Source organism: Ambystoma mexicanum, chromosome 3q (assembly GCF_040938575.1).
Source record: "Ambystoma mexicanum isolate Mex_15411 chromosome 3q, UKY_AmexF1_1, whole genome shotgun sequence".
NCBI classification, from domain to species: Eukaryota; Metazoa; Chordata; class Amphibia; order Caudata; family Ambystomatidae; genus Ambystoma; species Ambystoma mexicanum.
Window position 1 is genome coordinate 1,039,617,155 of NC_090926.1, and position 20,434 is coordinate 1,039,637,588.

A 20,434-nucleotide genomic window follows, 5' to 3' on the forward strand; every position below is an offset into this window, starting at 1 on the left:
TCTAGTTCATCTGCTTACTCTGAGTACCCCCCCACATCCTCCCACACCCCTCGACCCCTGAAATGCTCGGCACGCTTGCCCATGGTAGATGCACGCACAGCCCCCCAGACACACATGTACCCCTCAGATACACACACGCGCGCGCCACTCGCGCTCGCATGCGCGCCACTCGCACCCGCGCGCGCCGCGCGCCACTCGCGCCGCACGCGGCACTCGCGCCACTCACGCGCACCCGCGCCACTCACGCGCACCCGCGCCACACACGCGCACCCGCGCCACCCGCGCCACTCGCCCCGCGCGCGCCACTCGCGCCCGCGCCACTCGCACCCGCGCCACTCGCACCCGCGCGCGCGCCACTCGCACTCGCACCCGCGCCACTCGCGCCCGCGCCACTCGCGCCCGCGCGCCACTCGCGCCCGGCGCACACCCGCAGGCCGCACACATACACAGGCCACACACACACCCCCACGCCCCCACAGACACGTCAATGAGAATATTAAGTTTAATGTTTTGCTTACGCTGGGAATCTGTAAATAACCTCTCAAGGGAACCTGGGACTTGCCCCTCACATTCCAAGCCTCATTGCATGTCCTTAAAATGTCAGTTCGCCTGTGGCCAACATATCCTAGAGGAACAATGGTGGTCTTTCCCATTTTGTTCTACGAGTATTATCGCTCTTTACCCAGGGATTCGAGGCATTTGCCACTTCACTAAAACTGTCTGTTAATGGGGGAGCCTTTCACATGTCTTCTCTATTGGGTCCCTTCTCCCATATACGAGAGCCTGCAGAAAATGCTCTTGCTGACTTGCATTGGAGTTAGGGGCCAGGCTGCCAACCATTGCTACCTCTTCTTTTTTTTTTTTTTTTTTTTTTGTATTCTGGATTGTCAAAACTGATCCCTTAACCCCCATCCCCCCCACTGGCTGGCCTCCCCAGCAACTTATAGGCCCATGTGGAATGGTCATCTTGCATCAGCCTATGCTTTGCACGCAGTCGGCGCCAAGCCCTCTTAGGCATCTCAGCTCATGCTAATGGGTTAGGGGCAGGGTCCACGCCACACAGTGCACTTCAACACTACCCAAGACCCGTGAGACAGCAGGTTTATCCAGAGCTGCCTGCCACATCCCACACAGTGCCCTGGTAGGTTAGCGTTGCCGGTTCACTCGTGCTCTGCGACGTTGCAGCCTGATCCAGTCATAGGCCATGTGCAACTAATGTGAATCTCTCCCTTTCGTCACCACTCCTGTTCTCTGGTCAGAAGGATGGCCACAGTTTAACAGGTCTTTTACCCACATTTTCATAGTCCTATACAGAGCAGGCCGGCTTGCAACGGGCGAGAAGACTTTGCTCACCTACAGAGCTGACCTCTCTTTGCCCCCGAGGGTCCTCCGCATTATTTCGGTTTGGTTTGAGGTTTGTTGTTATCTATCATCCATTTGCATGGTTGTGTGAGGCAGTTGCTAAGGATTGTTTTGGTACATGACTTGTCTTTGATCCACATAGTTTTAACTAGTGGGCCATTTAGTTTAAAAATCTTCATGAGATATATCTTCATATAGATGTTTAAGAGGAGTAGCGAGATGCTCGTTCCTTGAGGGACCCTGTCCTGGTCCGTTCGTTTGTGCACAAAGAAGGAAGCCATATTTATTCTATGCAGTGTGCTAAGAAAAATCTCAACCACTGTAAAGCGAGTTCCTTAAAGTCTTCTGATTAATGTATGCTGTCTCAGATGGATACTATACTGGGGCTTATTTGGTGCCTCAAACAGTTCATTAAACTCTACTTGCTCAAATGTGGCTATGTATATGTGGCTTTTTGAGACTTCTGGCTGTATTAGGTTTGTTTGAGTTAAGTTAATAATGGCAGGGTCTGCTGGGGGTCCAGCAGTGTTTTAATTTATTATACAAGCGCTTTGAAGTGGGCCGTCTTTAATATTTTATCTATTCCTGTTTTGAGTGGTCCATTCACGAAGGTAGATTTTCAGTGTTTGCTTGGCGAGTATCGTTGTAGTTATTGGGGAAGGGGGCATGGGTCCATTGGAGAGCTGCCCTTCTTGCATAGTTTAAACAATTTATTGTAGGCTTCTTTAGATAGCGGTTTAAATCTGTTCATCTGTGGGGTTGTGGATTGGATATTGCTTGCCAGGAATGATTGTTGCTTCCTTTCGTTATTCCTCCATTGATTGGCTTCTGTATATTCAATCCTTTATTTCTGAAGTGGTTGGTAATGTCTTCACAGTTTTCGATTTTGGGTCACTGCTGTGATTCAAGATGAGGGGTTTTTCATCAATGTTCTATTCAAGCTCTTTCTGTGTAGAGTGTCTTACTGACTTTTCTTCAATAATTTTCACTTTGTAGTGGCAAGTTTGTCTTGGGTATGCCACTCTGAGTTGTTTTTTTTTCTAATATTCTGTACGGTTAAAAAAAATATATATTTATATTTAGGTGGGGCTTGAACCATCTTCTCCCAGTCTTTTTCTTTTTCCAAACAACGGTTATGCGTTTTATTGGGGTGAGGCCGTAGATTGCTTGTTATCCAGTTGTACAGTGTGCTAAGTTTCCTTTCGGTAGCAACCAATCTGATTCATGAGTATGTGCCTTAATCTCTTTTATTAGATGTCCATGTTCTTCAAGGTTTAGTGTTTTCCAGTTTCTCCTGGTGGTGGTGGTGGTGTTTGCTCTTTGTGTTGGAGTTGAAGTATCAGTGTGTTGATAGTGTAGGAGTGTGCCCCTAATCACCTTAAGCCAAGGTGGGCCCACCACATAATTAGTGAGTGAGCGTTTGTACGTAAAGCAAGTTCATTGTACAATCGTCCAGAGATGAGTTCGATGAGCCTGTCGAGCCAAACAAACCCAAGTCTCGCTGAACCACATACGTTGACAAATTACATACATTTTTGCAACAGTTAAAAAACTTGCATATATTTGATTACAAACCACCCCCACATGTGAAATCTATACAAAGAAATCTAATCTTTCTCCAATTCTCATTGGCCACTTGTTATCTTATCTACCATCTTCAGATCGTATTCAGAACGCACCCCTTCTTGGGATTCGTCCGTAGTAGGTCATGACGTCACACAGTTAAACATTTTTGTACAAACATACATCATTACAATTAATAACTGGCCTTGATCGTAATTGCACATGTTTTGCATGTATACTTCAAGTAACATGAGGAAGGCTGATTGAATAGTTGCTCTTTGAACTAGCGATGCCCATCTCAACCACCCCGGTTTACTGGCATCATTGGAGCATTGATACTCCTGAGAATCGATTACTTTAGCCTTGCATGTTAGTTCACCCCATGTTTATTGCTGGTCAAAACAAATGGCTGGGTCCCTCTGTAAAACTTCAATGCACTTTGAAGAGATGACATCAGAAGAGATTACATCGGACTCCTGCGGAACTACCAAGCAATAAACATTGTGTCCTTTTCAACGATCAACCATCTGCTTGGTTAATCATTGTTCCTCCACCAGTCCTCGATCCTGCAGAACTAGATTTTCCCAGCCACCTGAAATTCACAGCAGAACTAGATTTTCCCAGTCTGCTGAAATTCACAGCACAAACGGTTTGCAGCAGAGTCTAAAGGAATTCATAAAAGCCCACTACATATAGATTTATAAATTCCCTTTGTATGTTCCTCAGTGTGCATGCATGTTTATTACATTTTATCTCCCCTTTTCAGTGGGTTCTTCGGGACAGGACTCCCTTCCTCGCATGCGCATTAGGAAACTCCTTGTTGCCTGCTTCTGGGCACTCCATAGCACACCACGTCTGAATCCCATTTATATTTTGTTTGGTGGGTTTAACATTTTATCTTCATGCATGCAAATCTAATATGTATTAATTTAGTAACACTAAAGTAGCACATCACGTTCATATTTAACTACACTGGATACATATGAAATTGCAACATTGCGCCCAGTTCGCCGCACCACCGTCAGAAAAATGGCATGCAAAATATGACCCCCCCCTCCCTCTTCATCATGGGAACCTTTCCTGATCACCCCAACAATAGTGAAAGTTATGCTAAAATGGTCACTCCATTGTACCTCGATGGGGGAGAGGTGGTTGTCAGGACTTCTTCACAGAAGATTGCATCAAGTTTGTGGCCTGCAACATGCTTTGCTGCTCTTGCCATTTATTTGTGGTGGAACCTGGACATGCAGGGGCTCAGATTTCTGGAACAGTCAGTTCCGCAAACCACATTTTGAAATCTCTCAGGACTGTGAGGTGTTCTATCGTTAGCAATTCCGTGTGAGAAGTCTGGTTTGTATGAGGATGGTCTGTAAATTGAGAAGAGAGGATTGTTTGCTTGAGTGCAAGGTGGATTAGGTTCTTCATAGTCCTGGAAGTCTGTGTGATGTGAAGTTGACATTTTGCCGTATTCCTTATGCCACGCTGATGCTGCCTCTTTTGCCATCCCGGATGACTTGGATATGTTTGTTTAGTGTGGCTAGCCCCACAGTACGGCTTGCCACGCCATGCTCCTATGTCTCGGAAGGTTGCTAGAAGGAACGCGTCGATGAGAGATGTACAGTGGCAGGAGTATCGGAGTGGAGCAGGAGGGGATCCCTGTATAGTTTGTAATTTAATAAACAGATCGCCTACCTTCTGCCTCAGTGCTGCATACTACAGTATTAAACTTTTTTAGATGGATTAAGGTGCTAGTACCTGTAATTCCATAACCAAGTTTGTGTTCTGAAGAGGATGCTGGTTACTCTTCGATAGAGTTTCATGAATCTCTATCCTGTGATTAGAGATGGAGCATGTGTTGATCAGGCTGCACTGTCTTTTGTTGCCGGCCTCTGAATCCTATTTTTGGTGTCCTCGGCTGGCCTGTATTGGTAATGTCTTTGAGGTGTGTTTTATGAGTCAGGTTTGTCATGTGGAGGGGTGGTTATTGTTGTGGGCTGGTGTCCCTATGTTCTTGCTATCTTGATAAACCGGTCCAGTGGCTCATGCGTTGGGTCATATCTTTTGTTGGTTTCCTGATGGATTGTAGTGGGTGGTTTGTCTTTGAAAGACCTGTTTATGTCTTGGGACTATGCAATCTACTATCTATTTCGTAATGGGTAAACATGGCTTCCGAAGTTGGTGTTCCAATGCTGTTTGCTTAAGTTGGTCATGTATTCTGGATTGGCCATGGCCAGTGCCTGGCTGTTCTGCCCTTTTGTTTCCAGGTGAGGTTTGTGAGGTGCTTGCCAGTAAATGGGAAGATGTCCTGAGATGTAGCTTGTAGACTTTTCCCTAGAGAAGTCTGTGCGTCCCTGTTGATTGTTACAAAGGAGAGCTGTTTGTTGGATGGTTGGGCATTGTTATTTTACATTTATATAGCGCCGTATGTACCATTGGTATGATCTCAAGGCGCTGGTAGGTTGAACGCCCTCCGGAACTGAAGTTCAAGTCAGTAGAGGGAGAGTCTTAAGGTGCGTGTGAGCACCGGATATGTGTGCAGCGGTGTTGCATTCCTGTGATAGCTGCTTCTTAGCGGTAGGTGTGGTGGTTGGGAGATCAAGTATGTGTTCGTTCTGGCGGGTTGTTATCCAGACTGATTCTGGCTGCGTTAGGCAAGGGCAGAACGCCTAGGCTGGAGGGTGTGTAACCAGCTGTGTTTAGGATGATGGGGTGTATGAGGCAGGTGATGGTATGAGAACAGCTATACCGAATGGTGTCATAGCATCGCTGTGTTCTAGTTGAGTGGTGGTTTAAAGGAGAGAATAAGCGTGGAGATGTGATAAGGTGGTTTATATCTTGAGGTCGAGCACACTCCAGTAGTTCCATGCACTCTGACCGTTCCATGCACTACAGATCGTTTCATGCTCTTGAATCTTTTTTTTTTATTAAGTGTCCCCTACGTGCTCTGTCTGTCCATGCATTCCAACCGTTGTATGTACTTGCTCAATTCTAAGTAAACAATCAGTTTGTTCAGTTCTATGCATTCCTTCTAATCAATAGACTTTGTCCGATCTATACATGTTATCGCATCATCATCCAGACTGCTCATGTCCACGTTATCTGTTCTCTATGCATCCTCCATCCACCTCCCTGACCCGTTGTCTGTAGTCTGCCTTTTGATTTACCCTGGGAGCACCTAGCAGTAGTACACAATATAGTATAGCTTTAGCCAGAAAATGCTTAAATGCAGAAGAAATTATGGTAAAATGCAAAGGGATTTTGTCTGGGACAGCTAGATGCAGAACACAATATACCAGCACGCTTCACCAGGGATGATGCCTAGATGCAGAATCAAAATCTGCTTTAGTCTGGGACAACCAGATGCAGAACCCAAATGAACAGCGTGCTTTAACCTGGAAAAGCTTGTGTGCAGAAGGCAATAAAGTACAATGCAATATGCTTTGGTGTTGGACACACAGCTACAGAACAGGGTATAATACAGTTCAGCATGCATTACACTGGGATCACCTAGGTACAGGGCACAATAGTCGGTGCAAGGTGCTTTATCCTGGGTATCCCAAAGATGCTGGTCTAAGGCACCCAGATTCAGAACCCAATGGTACTTTACGTTTTACCCTGGGGACACATAGGTGCAGGAGACATTGTAGTACAATGTAATATACTGTGTCCTGGGACCCCTACATGCATAACATAGTATAATATAGTGCAGCACCTATTGACCATATACTTTGGTGTAGTCTGGCAGGTCATAGGAGAAGGGCCTCCTCATCCCTTATCTGTTCATAGAACAGTCCGGTCCAGAAGTCATTGCAGGTCTAGGGCAATGGGCACCTTTCACCTCTGCCCTTCACCAGCTGCCATAGGAGGCTGTTATTTGAAACCTTTTGGGTCAGGTAGCCTCTTGGAACACAAATTGGGGTGCTCGAAGGCAAGGGAATGGGAGACAATGCAAGGTAAGAAGCTGGAGGGCCAGACAAAAGCACAGATTGTGCCTTCCACAATACCCTTTTTTAGGCCACAAAAGTAAGCCCCGATGGCCTAGGTACTCTCCTCTGTCTGAAGAGAGCCTGTTGCAGGAGTAAATGAGCTAACCAAATAATGACACTTTAAATCCTTATTGCTTGTAAGATATTTTTTCAGCATTCACCGTTAAGAGTATCTAAATTTTCCAATCTATCAGCTGCTGGCTCCCTGTTGACGGCTTCGCCTCTTCTATAGAGATGACCGCTGATAATGGTTTCTGGAGCTCAGTGCGAGAGTCTAATTATGTTTCTTTCCTCTCATTCAGTGATGCACCATGCCGATCGTGGACAAGTTGAAGGAGGCCCTGAAGCCAAGCCAGAAGAATTATACAGAAGAGAGGGAGCTGGGAAAACTCCTGGCCTCCTCCGCCAAGAAGATCTTATTGCAGAAGATTGAATTTGAGCCAGCCAGCAAGAGTTTTTCCTACCAGCTGGAGACACTGAAGAGCAAATATGTGCTGCTAAATCCCAAGTCTCAGAATACAGGCCTCAATAGTGTTTCCCAGCTCACACCCATCAAAAGGATAGGTGGGTAGAGAAAGGCATTGCCTGCTTAGGTGTCTTTGTGGCAGTGGGGTTAGATGGTGGCAATGCAATGACCATCAGGAAAACATGGCAATGACTAGAAAATAAAGGTGTCAACGTGACACTGTAGATGTCTGTCTACTCTTCATGAGTTGTCTACTCAAGTACTTGTATTTTTCAAATATTTTACTGAGGTTAAATTGCATTGTGAAACCTAGGTCTTTCTCCCACTATACAGGACGCTTAGACCTAGGTGTGCTGTCTCCTTAGTTAAACTACATTGTGAAAGTTGTGCTTTCTCTGGTTTTGCCTACCTAGCAAAGCGCTCACCCAGCAAACTGTTCTACTACTGTCTGAACCCATGTCGTAGTGTTAAATTGACTACTATTGTTTCGTCTCTCCTTGTTTTGTCTGCTTACACCCCTCCCTGCTTCCTTCCCTAGTGTTCTCCCCACCCCTACCTCACCTCTCCTTCCCCCATCTCTCCCCCATACCCTTTCTCTCCTCACCTCTGCCTACCTACTCTATGGTGCTCTCTTGTCTCTCCTAGCTTTTCTAGCTGCTTCTCTATTGACTATCCTGCTCTCCTCACTAAATCTGGTAGGAAGAAGTTTAAAAAGGACATCCTGGTCTCCAACCCAGGCCTCCCTATCGCTGACATCTATACCAGTGCCTCCTACAGGCAAACATCCTCTTTGTTGTTCGCTCGCCAGACCTACGGACTCTTCATATGGTCTCTGTGCTTTCTTCTTTCTCTTCTTCTCCCATTAATGGTGGCACCCGGTGGGAGGCCCTCTTGGCCCCCTTCCACTCCTCTAAGGTCATCGTTCATGTTTACCTGAATGGTACTGTCTTGGTACAAGGTCCTGGGGCCAATTTTCTCCTTTTTGATACTCTTCCCTGCTTCATCAATGTCCTTCCTTCTCCTGCTGTCCCTTCTTCCCTCCACAGCTTCCTTGCCTTCCCCGGCTGTCCACTCCTTGGCTACCTAGCTCTCTCGTCCCTCCTCTTCTGCTCCCCCTCTGGCTTCTTCTACACCTCTGCAGGGCGAGTCTGACAAACTCCATAGGCATCATCTTTCACATTGTGTCACACAGCACCTTCAGTGCAGTGACACAGGGAAGTCTTTCAGATTTCCCAAGGTATAAATACCTTCTCTGGATAAACTGTTTCCCAGAGCAGTAAAGTGAAATTGACTTTACTTACATTTGTAACTTTCTAGACCCAGCAGACACTATCTTACAATAGGGTGCTGGAGGGGTTACTTAGTATCCCCTTTGTCTAGCCTCTCATGTAACATTTTTATGTTACCCTTTCCTCACTGAATGGCTGGTGGCAGTGGCTTACTTTTTACTACCATTATGGGATTTTACCGCGGGCTGATTTTGCAGCCACGGTTAAGCACCCATGGGTGCCATTTTTGTCAAAATGGCCCTGATCTTCTTTTCGCCGTTTCTTTGTGGAAAGGTCCTTCTTGAGATTTACTCTGCGCGCCAAACCAGGTTTGGTCCCTTTGTTTGTTTTGTCTTTGGTGGGCTTCACGAGTGAGACCCGCCTCTGGCTCCAGGGTGTCTGGCGGGGCAGGAAGCGAGGGAAGTGCCCGAAACTCCCTGTGCTTAGTCTCCTAGGAGACAGGAATGCACTCTTGGGGTGATTGGCCGGCTGGCTGTCCGGCAAGGACAGCCACCCTGCTGGGTGACTGACAGCTTGGCTGGAATGAATGGGAGCAAGCTGCATGCAAGGCTTTTGGCTTGGAAGGCAGTGTCGACCACTGGATGAAGGAACTGAATGAGGACGCCTGCTGCAACTCCTGGACCGTTGGTTTGCCCGGTGAAGCCCTGCTGCTGTGCTGAAACTCCAAATTCGTATGGACAGAGAAGCCCCTGGTGGGACCAATCAACTCCAAAGTAAGCCACCTGGACATCTTCTCGGAGCTGGTTGAATTTCCAGAGTTGCTGCTGGAAACTGAATAGCCAGGGAGAGGAACACCAGATCATGTGCGTTGCTTTTAAGCTGGGCCAGAGCTCCAGGAAGATCCTTCGGACTCCCAGGAAGCAGGACTGACTGAGCCTGGGGCCCCAGAAGCAAGGAAAGTCCATCTCGACAACCAGGAACTGTAGTGTTGCTATTTGCGGTAGACGCGAGGAGCTGTAACACCGAACAGCCACTTGTTTGAAGATTGCCAGTTGCGAGCGGTGACCGTCCCATTGCAGTGCAGGAGTCCCCAGAAGTCCTCCCTCTTGTCCCCAAGACTGAAGCCCAAGAACAGTGAGATCTGCAGAGCTGCAGAGGAACAGAAGTCCCCTGCTGCACTTTCTTCAATCCAAAGGTAGTGTAAAAGTCTGAGAGAATTTGCCTCTTGCTGTAGAGTTGCTTGCATCTTCTACTACTTACAAGTCTAACAGCATGTGGCCCTACATTGATTTTTCTTTTTCTTCAAAGACGTCTTAAACATTGTGCAAAGACTTTTCTTGCTTACCTGCAAAGAAGTGCTTTAGCCCATATTGACTTTTGCCCATTGACCTTGGCTTAGCCTGTTCCACCGAATAACTCTTATTGGGTGATCTGAAAGTATTTGCCTGCTTAAGAATGGTTGTGGTCTCTTGTATGTTATTCTAACCTTTTCCTTTGACATCCCAAGAATATTCTAAATGCAACAGTTATATATTAATGTCCCCAGCACGCTAGCTATTGAAGTCACCTGAGCGTGTAGGTTGTGTCTGTGGGCCATCCCAAAAGGGTACCTATTGATTTAGAAATATTAAGAGTGTATATTTTGTATAGAATATTTGAGTGTTACCGTTATATTGCCCCCTTCTGAAGAAGGCTTACTCTAACTGACTGATAAAATAATAATTGTTTATTCAAGAAACCTTGTGTATAAGTTTATTTTAATACTTGTCACTGTGATTCTGTGTAACTCCCCTACAGCTCACATTGCCCCCTCTTGAGATAAGTATGGCTGCTCAATCACGCTACCAACCTGTGTAGTACAGACTTATACCAACGGTTGGGTTCCTATTGCCAGGAGGTCAGGTTTGTTGTAGTGCACCCAACGGGTACTGCATACAATCTTGCCTAACATGAGTTCAGGCCAAAGATCTCTCCCTGAGCTCCACCTCGAGTGGTGGGATTGGGAGGACCCATAATCTTTTGAAATTACCTTTCCTCTTTCATCACTGGCACATTTCACTCCCCAGTTGACTTTGTCACTACTGTTTCTGTTTCTTCACTGTAAAAGACTCCTGACTCGCTACAAAGGTTTCCACTTGGACTCTTAAGGGCACTTAAGCCATATTCACCCGGGTATTCACCATAGCACAGATTGACATTTTAAGTGGTAGGGGCCTTATTTTATGATGCAGGGTTATAGCGTTTCCATTACTTTTACAATGCCTTCAATTGTATTTGCTTTTTCAGTACTTAATGGTTTTCACTTTCTTTACTGGACACAGTTTTCTATTGTTCATAACTGAATCTTTTCCAACTATCTTAAAAGTAAAGTGTTGGTGTTCTCTAGTGAGAACAGCGATTTGTTAATGTATATGGTAGTAATAGTTGCATGTTATTTTCGTTGTTTAAATGTAATGTTGAAATAGTGTATTGTTATACTTGGTGTCTAATTTGATATATTTGGGTTCTCTGCGTGTCACATTGTATCATTGCACCACACCTAAACACTTAAGCATTACTGCTCTACTGCCTACCGCATTACTGGCCTACCTTGATTGAGTTTGGCTTGACCAAAGTGTATTTTCCATGTTCACTGTAATGGGGTGGCCATGTAGAACCTTCTCTCAGGGCTTTTCTGAAAATCCATCTTGGAGGTTACCTGTGTGGCAGAAGGTCCCTGAACAGCCTGCAGGAATCGCAAGAGCTGCCAGACCAACTTCCTGCCTGGCACTGATTCCCTCACTCGCCCGGTACAGACTCATAGCTATCCACATCTGTTGTTCATATGTGGTTCAGGAAAAACATTGACTATTCTGGTTCTCAACAGTTTTCCTTGGCTTTCATGTGCTGAAGGCTGCTTCAGAGAGATCTTAGCACATTCCCACCACAGAAAACGCGTTCCTGCACAAGGTAGATTCCATAGGTATATGAAACGGGTTCTGTGCTGATTGGCTGTCGGGAACGGGCGCATGCAATGTATACACTTTTTATACCCTGTAATATATAGCATGTATCCCAAGTGGTAAGGGACGTTTTAAAACGGTTTTAACAAAAAGACAATTGAATCAAAGATCAGAACCGACCGCACCGAAAAAAAGGAGAAGATGCAACTCCAGGTCACAGACCAAACCACTAGGTGGAAAAGCAGGAACTGGAATTTAGGGCAGGTTGCCCGCTGGTTCCAGGTTTGTGTAATGGCGTGTTTGTCTACTGAGGTTTGGTACTGAGGTTGTGCATTCCACGTTCTGTTGCTGCTTTAATGCAGCATCTTGAGAGCAGTTCACCAGCCTACCCTGATACAGGAGCAGGCCTTTCCAACGAGCCCGGGTAGAAGGAAAGCCTTATGGACGAAAACGGATGCTGAATCTGTTTTTCTGTGTATTGTAAATAGCAATGGGTCTTTTTTAATCAGTTGGACCATTCCCTAAACAATTTTTATCGTCGAATGTTTCCATTTGTGTCAAGATTCCATTGTCTTTTATTGAGTAACACAAATGATAGGCAGAACTAGGGTGTGCACGAGCAATAGTGTAGAACATTGTATAATCATCATGCTCTTAAGAACTCTAACACCTGGGACATTATTGACCTTCAATGTGTGTTTTTAATTCAAAGCTGTCCAGGGAGCCGTTTTACCAAGTGCATTTCAGTTTCTTAGTGCTGGCTTTCTGCCATGACTTGTAAAACCTCTTGTTGGTCGTTTGTAAAGAAGGGTCTGCCATAGACGTGTTTCCCATCATGGGTACTGTACTCCGCCACTAAATGAGCAAATCGAAATGCCTTCGACCTATTTGGCTGTGCAAATAATCGTGAATAAAGGATATTGGGCACACTCGACTCTTTCATATGTGGTGCAGTCAGTCTTTTCGACATAATTCATAATATGGATTCCCACAAGTAAATGACTCTAGTTATGTTTACTGCCTAATATTGACATTTACTATCAATACTCTCAAAATAGTGTTTGTGTTTTTTGTTTGTGGTTCATCCACAGTGGCAATCGGTGGACATTTTATAATTACACATATATCTTATTCGGAGGTAAGTGTAAAAAACGGAACCTATATTTTATATTGGGAAGAGGCACAATATTGCATGCCCTTATTTTTCACTCTGCTTTTAATAGCCACCAACATACTACCCAATGTCTCTTCATTAAAGTTTTCACTTATGATTTTCAACAGTATCCAGCAAGATCTCTTGTCAATGCACCATGTCTCCCACGCTTGATTTGTCTAGGAGGGTGACTATGGTCAAGCTGCAAAATAACCCTTTTTTCTTATTTTACCCTCAAGACTTTCACATGCATGGTAGCATACCTCGCCTTTCTCGTTGACTGGAATCACTAGAACCCCCTACAACTCAGGATAAAAAAACTTCGGTCCAAATGTGAATGGACTCTGGATACCAGTACCCTCGTTGGCTTTGTCTCGTGGTATTTTGTCCTTTGCCCTCCAGCCTCTTATCCCTTAGTGCTCCTAAGCAATTCATTTGTAATCAGTTCATCGCAAATCACAATACATAATTGTATGAAAAATATTTTACATCTGTATGCATTTTTATCCCTGTATATGCCGACAAACAAAAAAGGCAGCACTTGGAAGACCATGGCTTTCAAACTAGTAGGACAAGGACATCCACAAATGTTAATACTTTACAAGGTTAGGTGACCTACACAAACTTCTCTTTTACGTTTTATGTCTCCCTTAAAACTGACGCAGCAGCTTCTATAGACACATTGAATATACATGAAGATGGATTGTTTGCCCTTTGACTGTTTGCTTCTTTTTTTTTCAGGTAGTGACAATGCCATTTCCGGTTCTGTGGATGGTGTCCCTACACCCCAGAAAGTGCTTTTTCCTGTTGAGCGACTTTCAACAAAGTGGGAGCGGATTTCTAGAGTTGGCGCAGGGCTTCACAACCTGGGAAACACCTGCTTCCTAAACTCAACAGTCCAGTGCCTCACCTACACTCCACCTTTGGCCAACTACTTATTGTCAAAGGAGCATAGCCGGAACTGTGAGTAACCTTAATCTGAGTAATTTGGTGTGCAATAGTAAATAAATGTAAGGGTGAGTGAGGAGGGGAAGAGGGAGACTGTTCCTTTTTTTTTTTTTTTTTTTAAACTCTTGTAGTGATTAATTTAAATTGTTTATAGTTGCGTTGCTGTTAATTTGTGCCAATAAGTGCGTACCAAAGAACCAATGTGGTAAAGAATATAGAAGCTGTCTTTATTCAACAGGATGTCCTTTAAAAATCTTGATCATCCTTTGAAATTAGCTTTACTACTAGTATTGATGAAAGCGCAGGCCTCTTGATTCATTTTATTACCTCAAGTAATTCTTGACAAAACGTTTCTGTTCGGACAGATTATCCTTTTGGTGTATTCAATCTCGACTTGTTGGTAGACTTGCTGTATTGAGAGGAAATTAAGTGCACTTTTCTGAATAGCCTAAGAGCCCAGTTGCCCAAAGTCATTAATGGAAAATGCGTGTTGGAGAAAAAATCTGATTTGAGATTCTATTTGCCTCTCTTCCTAGGTCCGCAGGGTGGGTTTTGCATGCTGTGTGTTATGCAGAACCACATGATCCAGGCATTTGCGAACAGCGGCAATGCCATCAAGCCGGTGTCCTTCATCCGAGACCTCAAAAGTAAGGGAAACGTTTGTTTTCATGGCACTGAGAGCCTAGTTATGTTTTGCGGGATCTGTTCTCATCCTCCACTTTTCCCTTTACAGCCTGTACTGTGCTCAAGAGTGCAGTGTAATACTGCATACATTACCAAGCCAGGGTTTGGCAAAAGCTCTGACGGATCATCTGCCTAAATCTCTGGTCTACCCTCTCCACCCAACATACCTTCATATGATGTGGTATTATTGGTGGTTCATATGATGTGGTGGTATTATTGGTGGTTCATATGATGTGGTATTATTGGTGTTAGTATTTTACAGCAGAAATGCAGCTGTTAAGGATGGTCTGTTTCAGCTGCTACACATGAACCCTGCCACGTGCGGCCCATTCTCGTATGCAACTTGCAGCACCTTCAGAAAATGGCCACCATTGTCGTCCTTCACGTGATGGCCCTGTGCAGATAGAAGAATATCCTTATCAAAGAATCTGGAAGCCCTAACTCAATTACGCTGAGATGCGGTGCAGCAACATGTAAGAGGCCTTCACGAACAAACCTTACTGCTCCTCTCTGCTCTCAAAACTGCAAGCTAGCTGTGGAACCCTTTGATCTGTACTCCCTTTGAAAGCTCTTCCTTCCTTTCTCTACTGACCTTGACTGCTACATTTCTTTTAAAATCTCAAAAATGCGTGACTCTCCCTATCCTTCTTTTCCTCCCACCCCTCTCCTTCCTCGTCCCTGCCCACACTTGCATCTTTCTCTCTTGCTGACTTTAAAACTGCAACTGAGCTGGCACCCAACCCCCACTCTGCTAACCCTTCCTGTGCCCCTGCTAATCCCATTACACCACAGACCATCAAGACCATCAAGAAAGTAGCACCCTTTGCCTGCAGCTATTGCCCCATCCCTTCAACCTGTCCCCGACATCTTACATACCGGGTGAGCATTGTCCTAAACCTCATTTTTCAAAATAAATGCAGTTCGCCCCAAAAGTCCACAAAATCGCAGTCCTGTCTCCTTTCCCTAACTACTCAAAATTCCTTGAATGCAAGGTGCAAAAGTTGCACTAGCAATTGTCTAGTGATATTTAACTCTTGGCAAGTAAGAAATGATGTGCTGTGCGTGTGTATCAGATTCAACAACAAAATCCACACCTACCAGGAGCAGCGTGGAGTCCATGACCTTTCCACAGCCCTGTTCCAGTCTGGATTCTGCAGTACTCTAGGGAAGCAGGGATTACATGGTTACCGTTTCTTACTACTGCCCACCATTCACACTTTTCCTCCATCCTCATTCTCCATATCATCTCTGCTGCATTTGATAGATTGAACACTCCCCCTTTCTCCCAACTCCCTTGCATGTAGGATTTTGGAGCACTGCCCTTTCCTGTGTTGCTTATATGGCCAGTCCCTTCCACCCACAGATTCCTCCTCTTACATATTCTAGCGCCAACTGTCTTCGGAATCATTTTCATCCAGAAGGGGGTGCAGCTCCGCATTGGCTCAGGCTGGCACCGGTGTACGCCCACACCCCAGAAGTGATGTTGAGGTCAACATACATTGAGCCGTCATGCCCAGTGACCCAATTCCCTTTTCCCATGCCCTCTGTACGGTCGAAGGCCATCCAAGATTTTTCTAGCTTGCAGTGTCATGCCTAACGCTCCGAAGGCCTCCAGCGTCAAGCTTTGCACTGACTGTAGGAGGAAAATGTTTTTGTCGGAACCCCACACAGTGCATTTATATTGCGTTAGTGAGGACCAAAACACAGAGGATTGCAGTTCTCGTCAGTCCATACACTCAGAATCCCTCTGGGAACATCCTGCTAAACTCTTGCAATGGTGGAAAGAATACGCCTTCCAAAATACCATATTAAGAGCTAAAGAAGGCGGTGGTTGAAGAACTTGAACCTTTTCCAGTCGGGAAGAACAAGAAGAAGCCTAGTAAGAGTTCCTACTCGTTCACAAACTCTTCCGGGCATTACTCTCCTTCATCCTCCGTGAAGCAGTGTCCTTACTTGTACTCCAGGGAGAAATCCCCACATACACCTTGGGTATCGTTCCCAACCAAGGCACCCATTTCAGAGCAGTGGGAGCCTTTTTAATAGATGTGTGACGTTTGACTAAGGTAGGGGCCAACCACATTTTGTGGAGCCAGCAGGCATATTCTCTGACATGAACTGCACGCCTGTGCGCTCGGTTTTTGCTCTGCATTCGGTCACAGTATCACCCCATTGCCGAATGGCTCTGAAGCCGTTGTCTGCTCCTTTATCAGCACCTAGATCTCATGTGACTACAACCATCTATCGAAGAGGCATTCCCCTTTAAGAGGGGAGATCTTTGAGGAGGGGGGTGGTTCTCTCTTGTGGTCACTTTACTCTAGTGAGATTGTGGACTTCCCTGAGGATGGGGAGAGTATCTTGTGGACTTGGCTCCAGGGCTCTTGTAGGCTAGTGGTTTGGACACTTATCCTGGGCTGGATGTTCGTATGCACCTTCACACGGTAAACGTCACTGTGCAGTTCAGAGGACCATTGTCAAGGTTGTGCAGACTTTGTTAATCGGTTTCTACTAAGCCCTGAGTCCATTATGACCTGACGGACGTTTTATAACTTGGTCACTCATAGACCATTTTGCTGCTTATCCCTGCAGTGTGGCTGCTTCTGTTTTTGCAGATTAGGAGAAGCCAACATCGATGTCTGTGGTTGATGGGGAACCTTGCCATGCAGCATCGTTCGGCCCCAGTTCTTCGCTGTACCGATTGCTTGTCAGAGAGCTGGGTGGTGTGGGCCATAACCGCATGACTGAAGACTACGTCCTTCCCATCCTCCCACCGGTCCCCTCTCCGCACCGCACCCCCTACACCCTGCCAGGAGAGTAAAACGCTGGATGCCATAGCCCACAAAGTTTTCTTGTCTGGCACCCTTGCCTTGAGGTTACTAAACGCCGCTTGTGCATTGGAAGTATATTCCTTTTTGGCTGTTAAGTGTGCTCCACGGCAGCCGAAAACATGCCTACTGATGGGAAAGATTTAATTATTTTGCTGCTTTTCCTTCATAGATATTTATGGAACACACCCAATGCTTTGCTGATGTTTTGGAACTGTCCTGTCTGTTGACAGTAAGTAAAGCCATTTTGCTTAACTTGCCTTGCTTCTTAGAGCATATGTTTTGAGGCACTGATCAGTCCCTATCTCCCTGTCCCCGTTGGGAAATCCCTTGTATTGCACTGCACACATCACCTTATTGGTTAGTTTCAATTGACATTTTGTACCGTGTTTTATTTTTTTACTTTCTCGCATGCAGTTTTGCTGTTTACTGTACAATGCCTTGGATTACCACAAGACCTTGTCTTGTGCGTTTGCCAACCTGTCTCTTGGCCTTCTTCATGCCATATATGGTAAGTCTTTTCCCAGGCAAAGCGGTATGTGTTTGTGACTGGATGTGGGGGCAAGCACTGTGTTCTGAGCTCACATCTTGGTTTTAGTGTGTGTAGCTGGGAAAATGTGGTGGACAGTGGCTCCCCATGATTGGGACAGCCCCTGCCAGTAAGAATGGTGATCCTTACTGTTGGTGGGTTCCAGATAGAACTCCTGCAGCCATTCTCCAGATCATCTTTCAAGCCAAGACCCCTTCAAAGAGGTGCATCCCACTGAAGACCCGTGGTTCGTTGTTGCAGTCAAACATCCCAGTAAATCCCTGTTCCTTTCTCTGATCTCCTGAAGGCCTTCACCATTGTTTCAACCTTTCTCAAACACCTGCCCTTGGAAGCCTTCGGAACCCTGTGGACTAACCTACTGCCCCCTGGGCTAACTTGCTGCATCGGTGGCTGTCCCAAGTTTGCACTTGGGATTCTACATTACCCCGACTGGTGTAGCAAGACGGATGTCCCTGCTTTTGCTGCTTTCCAGCACAGAGAGGCCTTGCAAGACCAGCTTCTTTATCTCTGACATGAGGTTAGAGTTCCGCCTCGGAATAGCTGTGTTCATCGCGGTCTCCTGTCTGCATCGTGTCCTTGATGTCCTCTTAGATCAGCAGCATCATGGTGGTCCTTTCTTCATTGTGCCAGGGTGGTCTAGCTGGCCAGTGCCGGGTACTCTCCTGCCAGAGTACAGAACCACTGACTAGTGAGGTCTAAAGCTAGACTGGGACGTACAACTTCCGGGGCACCATTGGTCTAGCGATGAATATTGGTTTCTAAACCATCAATCACCCCCACACCTCTAGTACACCAAAAGGGATTCGAACATATTGTAGACACAAGCAAATTTTGCTTGTCCAATTTTGATCACCTGGATGGAACGGCAGGTTTATCTGTGCAAGGTCGTGGATCATTGGTTAGTTGCAAATCGCTACACTTGGAGGTTGAAGCAAACCCTCAATGAAAGGGGTTTAGCCCTTTGAACAACAGAGCTTGTGATTACAAACTGTTATTTTGTCTTTGGGGAAAACACTTCATACATTGGTCATGTTTCAAACCATTCTTGAAAGAAACATCAGTTCAATGGGTACAAAAAATACATATTTTAATCTTCATTTCACAATTTATAGAAAAATACAATGATAAAAATCAAGCAAATACTATAATATCTGATCTGCACCTCATCTGAGTAAGCCTACTGAGATCAGAAAAGTATTCTACAATACACCTTAAATGAAATGAGTAAGGTTCCTTTCGTCGCCTAATCTTTAAAGCGGCTTGTGCTGTGCAGTCACACTGGACATACCATATTCTCTACTCCTTCACTTCTAACACATTCATACCATTCTCATTCCCAATTATTTGTGTTCTTTCACAAAGACAACATACATAAAACCAAAGGGGTCAAAAGCCCAACATGTTTCTTTCCCATTCGTATCTGGGTTTTGTTCCACGGAAATTCATCAGGGGCAGCATTATGGTGTTTGTACAAAAAAAGCCGATCTTAATATCGTGTCTAGTATTTTAACCTCCTAACAAACTTTAATGCTATAATGAGGTTAACGTATTCAGGTCTTCAGATCCTGAAGTGGTGTACCAGAAACTGCACTTGGTTTCTTCCCGTACAATAAAGACAATGAATAGATGGACAATGAATGTCCATTTCGTACTATGCTACAGTCAAACTATCTTTTGCAAAGCATCCAAAATAATAGCGGTCGTGCTCGTCAATAGCACCGTACAAATCCAAAATCCATAAACGCAACACACTCGTCATGAAACCGATTTTAACGCCTATCATTAATGCAGATCTAGAATGTACAAATCTGCATGGTTTGTCATAAGTATTCAGTTTTCCCAACAATAAATTAAATACCCTGTTTCGAAGTCATTCTGTTAAGTTGGGCTATGCAACCATTCAGGCCCTCATGATATTAAGATCGCATCAAGGGTTTGCCCACAAACGTGTGGGTTGCTCACCTTATACTTGGGGAGTCTTGTTAGCTTCAGCCTATTCGATTCGCGGCCGTAGAGTCAGCTGTTGAGTAGTAGCGTGGAAGTCTATTTTTACCAAAGGTCATCAGGATTGGCGTGAGGTTTTCTTCAGTAATAACCTACCGGGAAGAAGAAAGGAAAACGCCCCTTTGCATCAGTCAAGTCTCATTACTCTCCTCTGCCCGATATCTGGTTAAGTAAACCAAATCAAGGTTATCAAAAGTTCATTTACTTCGTGGGTTTCTGTCAGGAAACTACCCCGAAACGGACTGGTCCGGGACGGGACTAAAATTTGGTTTGTTGCAACACAGCGAGAATACAGTTATTACCCAATGATAAAAGGGACTGTGCAGTCAAGGTTGTGACAACATTCAGCTTCTTCATTGTCCTCATGTCGTCCTTTAAGGCGGACGGCCCAAAGCTGAGGAGAGTGTTGCAGGTTCTGGCCTTGTCCTTGGTTTGGTTCAGAGACTCTCTGGCATTTCCCACTTGGGAAGCTTGCTTGCAGAGCTTACTAGGACATGCTGTGCACTATCTGGGTACCAGTTCTGGAGTTGCTGGAGGGTCCTCTGGATTCAGTATCTCCCTTTGTTCCCTGGGAGATATTTAGTGGAGGGATCTTGCTTCTGGCCTTCCTTCACTGGTGGAAGAAGTAAGGCAGACTACTTTGAGCCAGGGTCCAAATTAGTTATTCTCGTTACTCCTTGCAAAGTCTTCAGATCTGCCAAAAGAGGGTCTTGATCCTCTTTTAA

General features: G+C 45.3%; 1 protein-coding gene across 5 annotated transcripts in view; it reads left to right on the top strand.

Moving 5' to 3' along the window:
• Window positions 1-20,434, top strand: part of USP36 (ubiquitin specific peptidase 36) — a 1,150,746-nt gene that overhangs the window by 96,605 nt on the left and 1,033,707 nt on the right. For all 5 annotated transcript variants that reach the window (XR_011305183.1, XM_069655231.1, XM_069655233.1 and 2 more), the window contains exons 2-4: window positions 7,214-7,475; window positions 13,443-13,664; window positions 14,186-14,296. Coding sequence is in view for 4 of the 5 variants with exons in the window: in XM_069655231.1 (XP_069511332.1) it covers window positions 7,223-7,475; window positions 13,443-13,664; window positions 14,186-14,296 (586 nt within the window). In the remaining variant the exon portion in view is untranslated. The remainder of the gene's footprint in view (window positions 1-7,213; window positions 7,476-13,442; window positions 13,665-14,185; window positions 14,297-20,434) is intronic.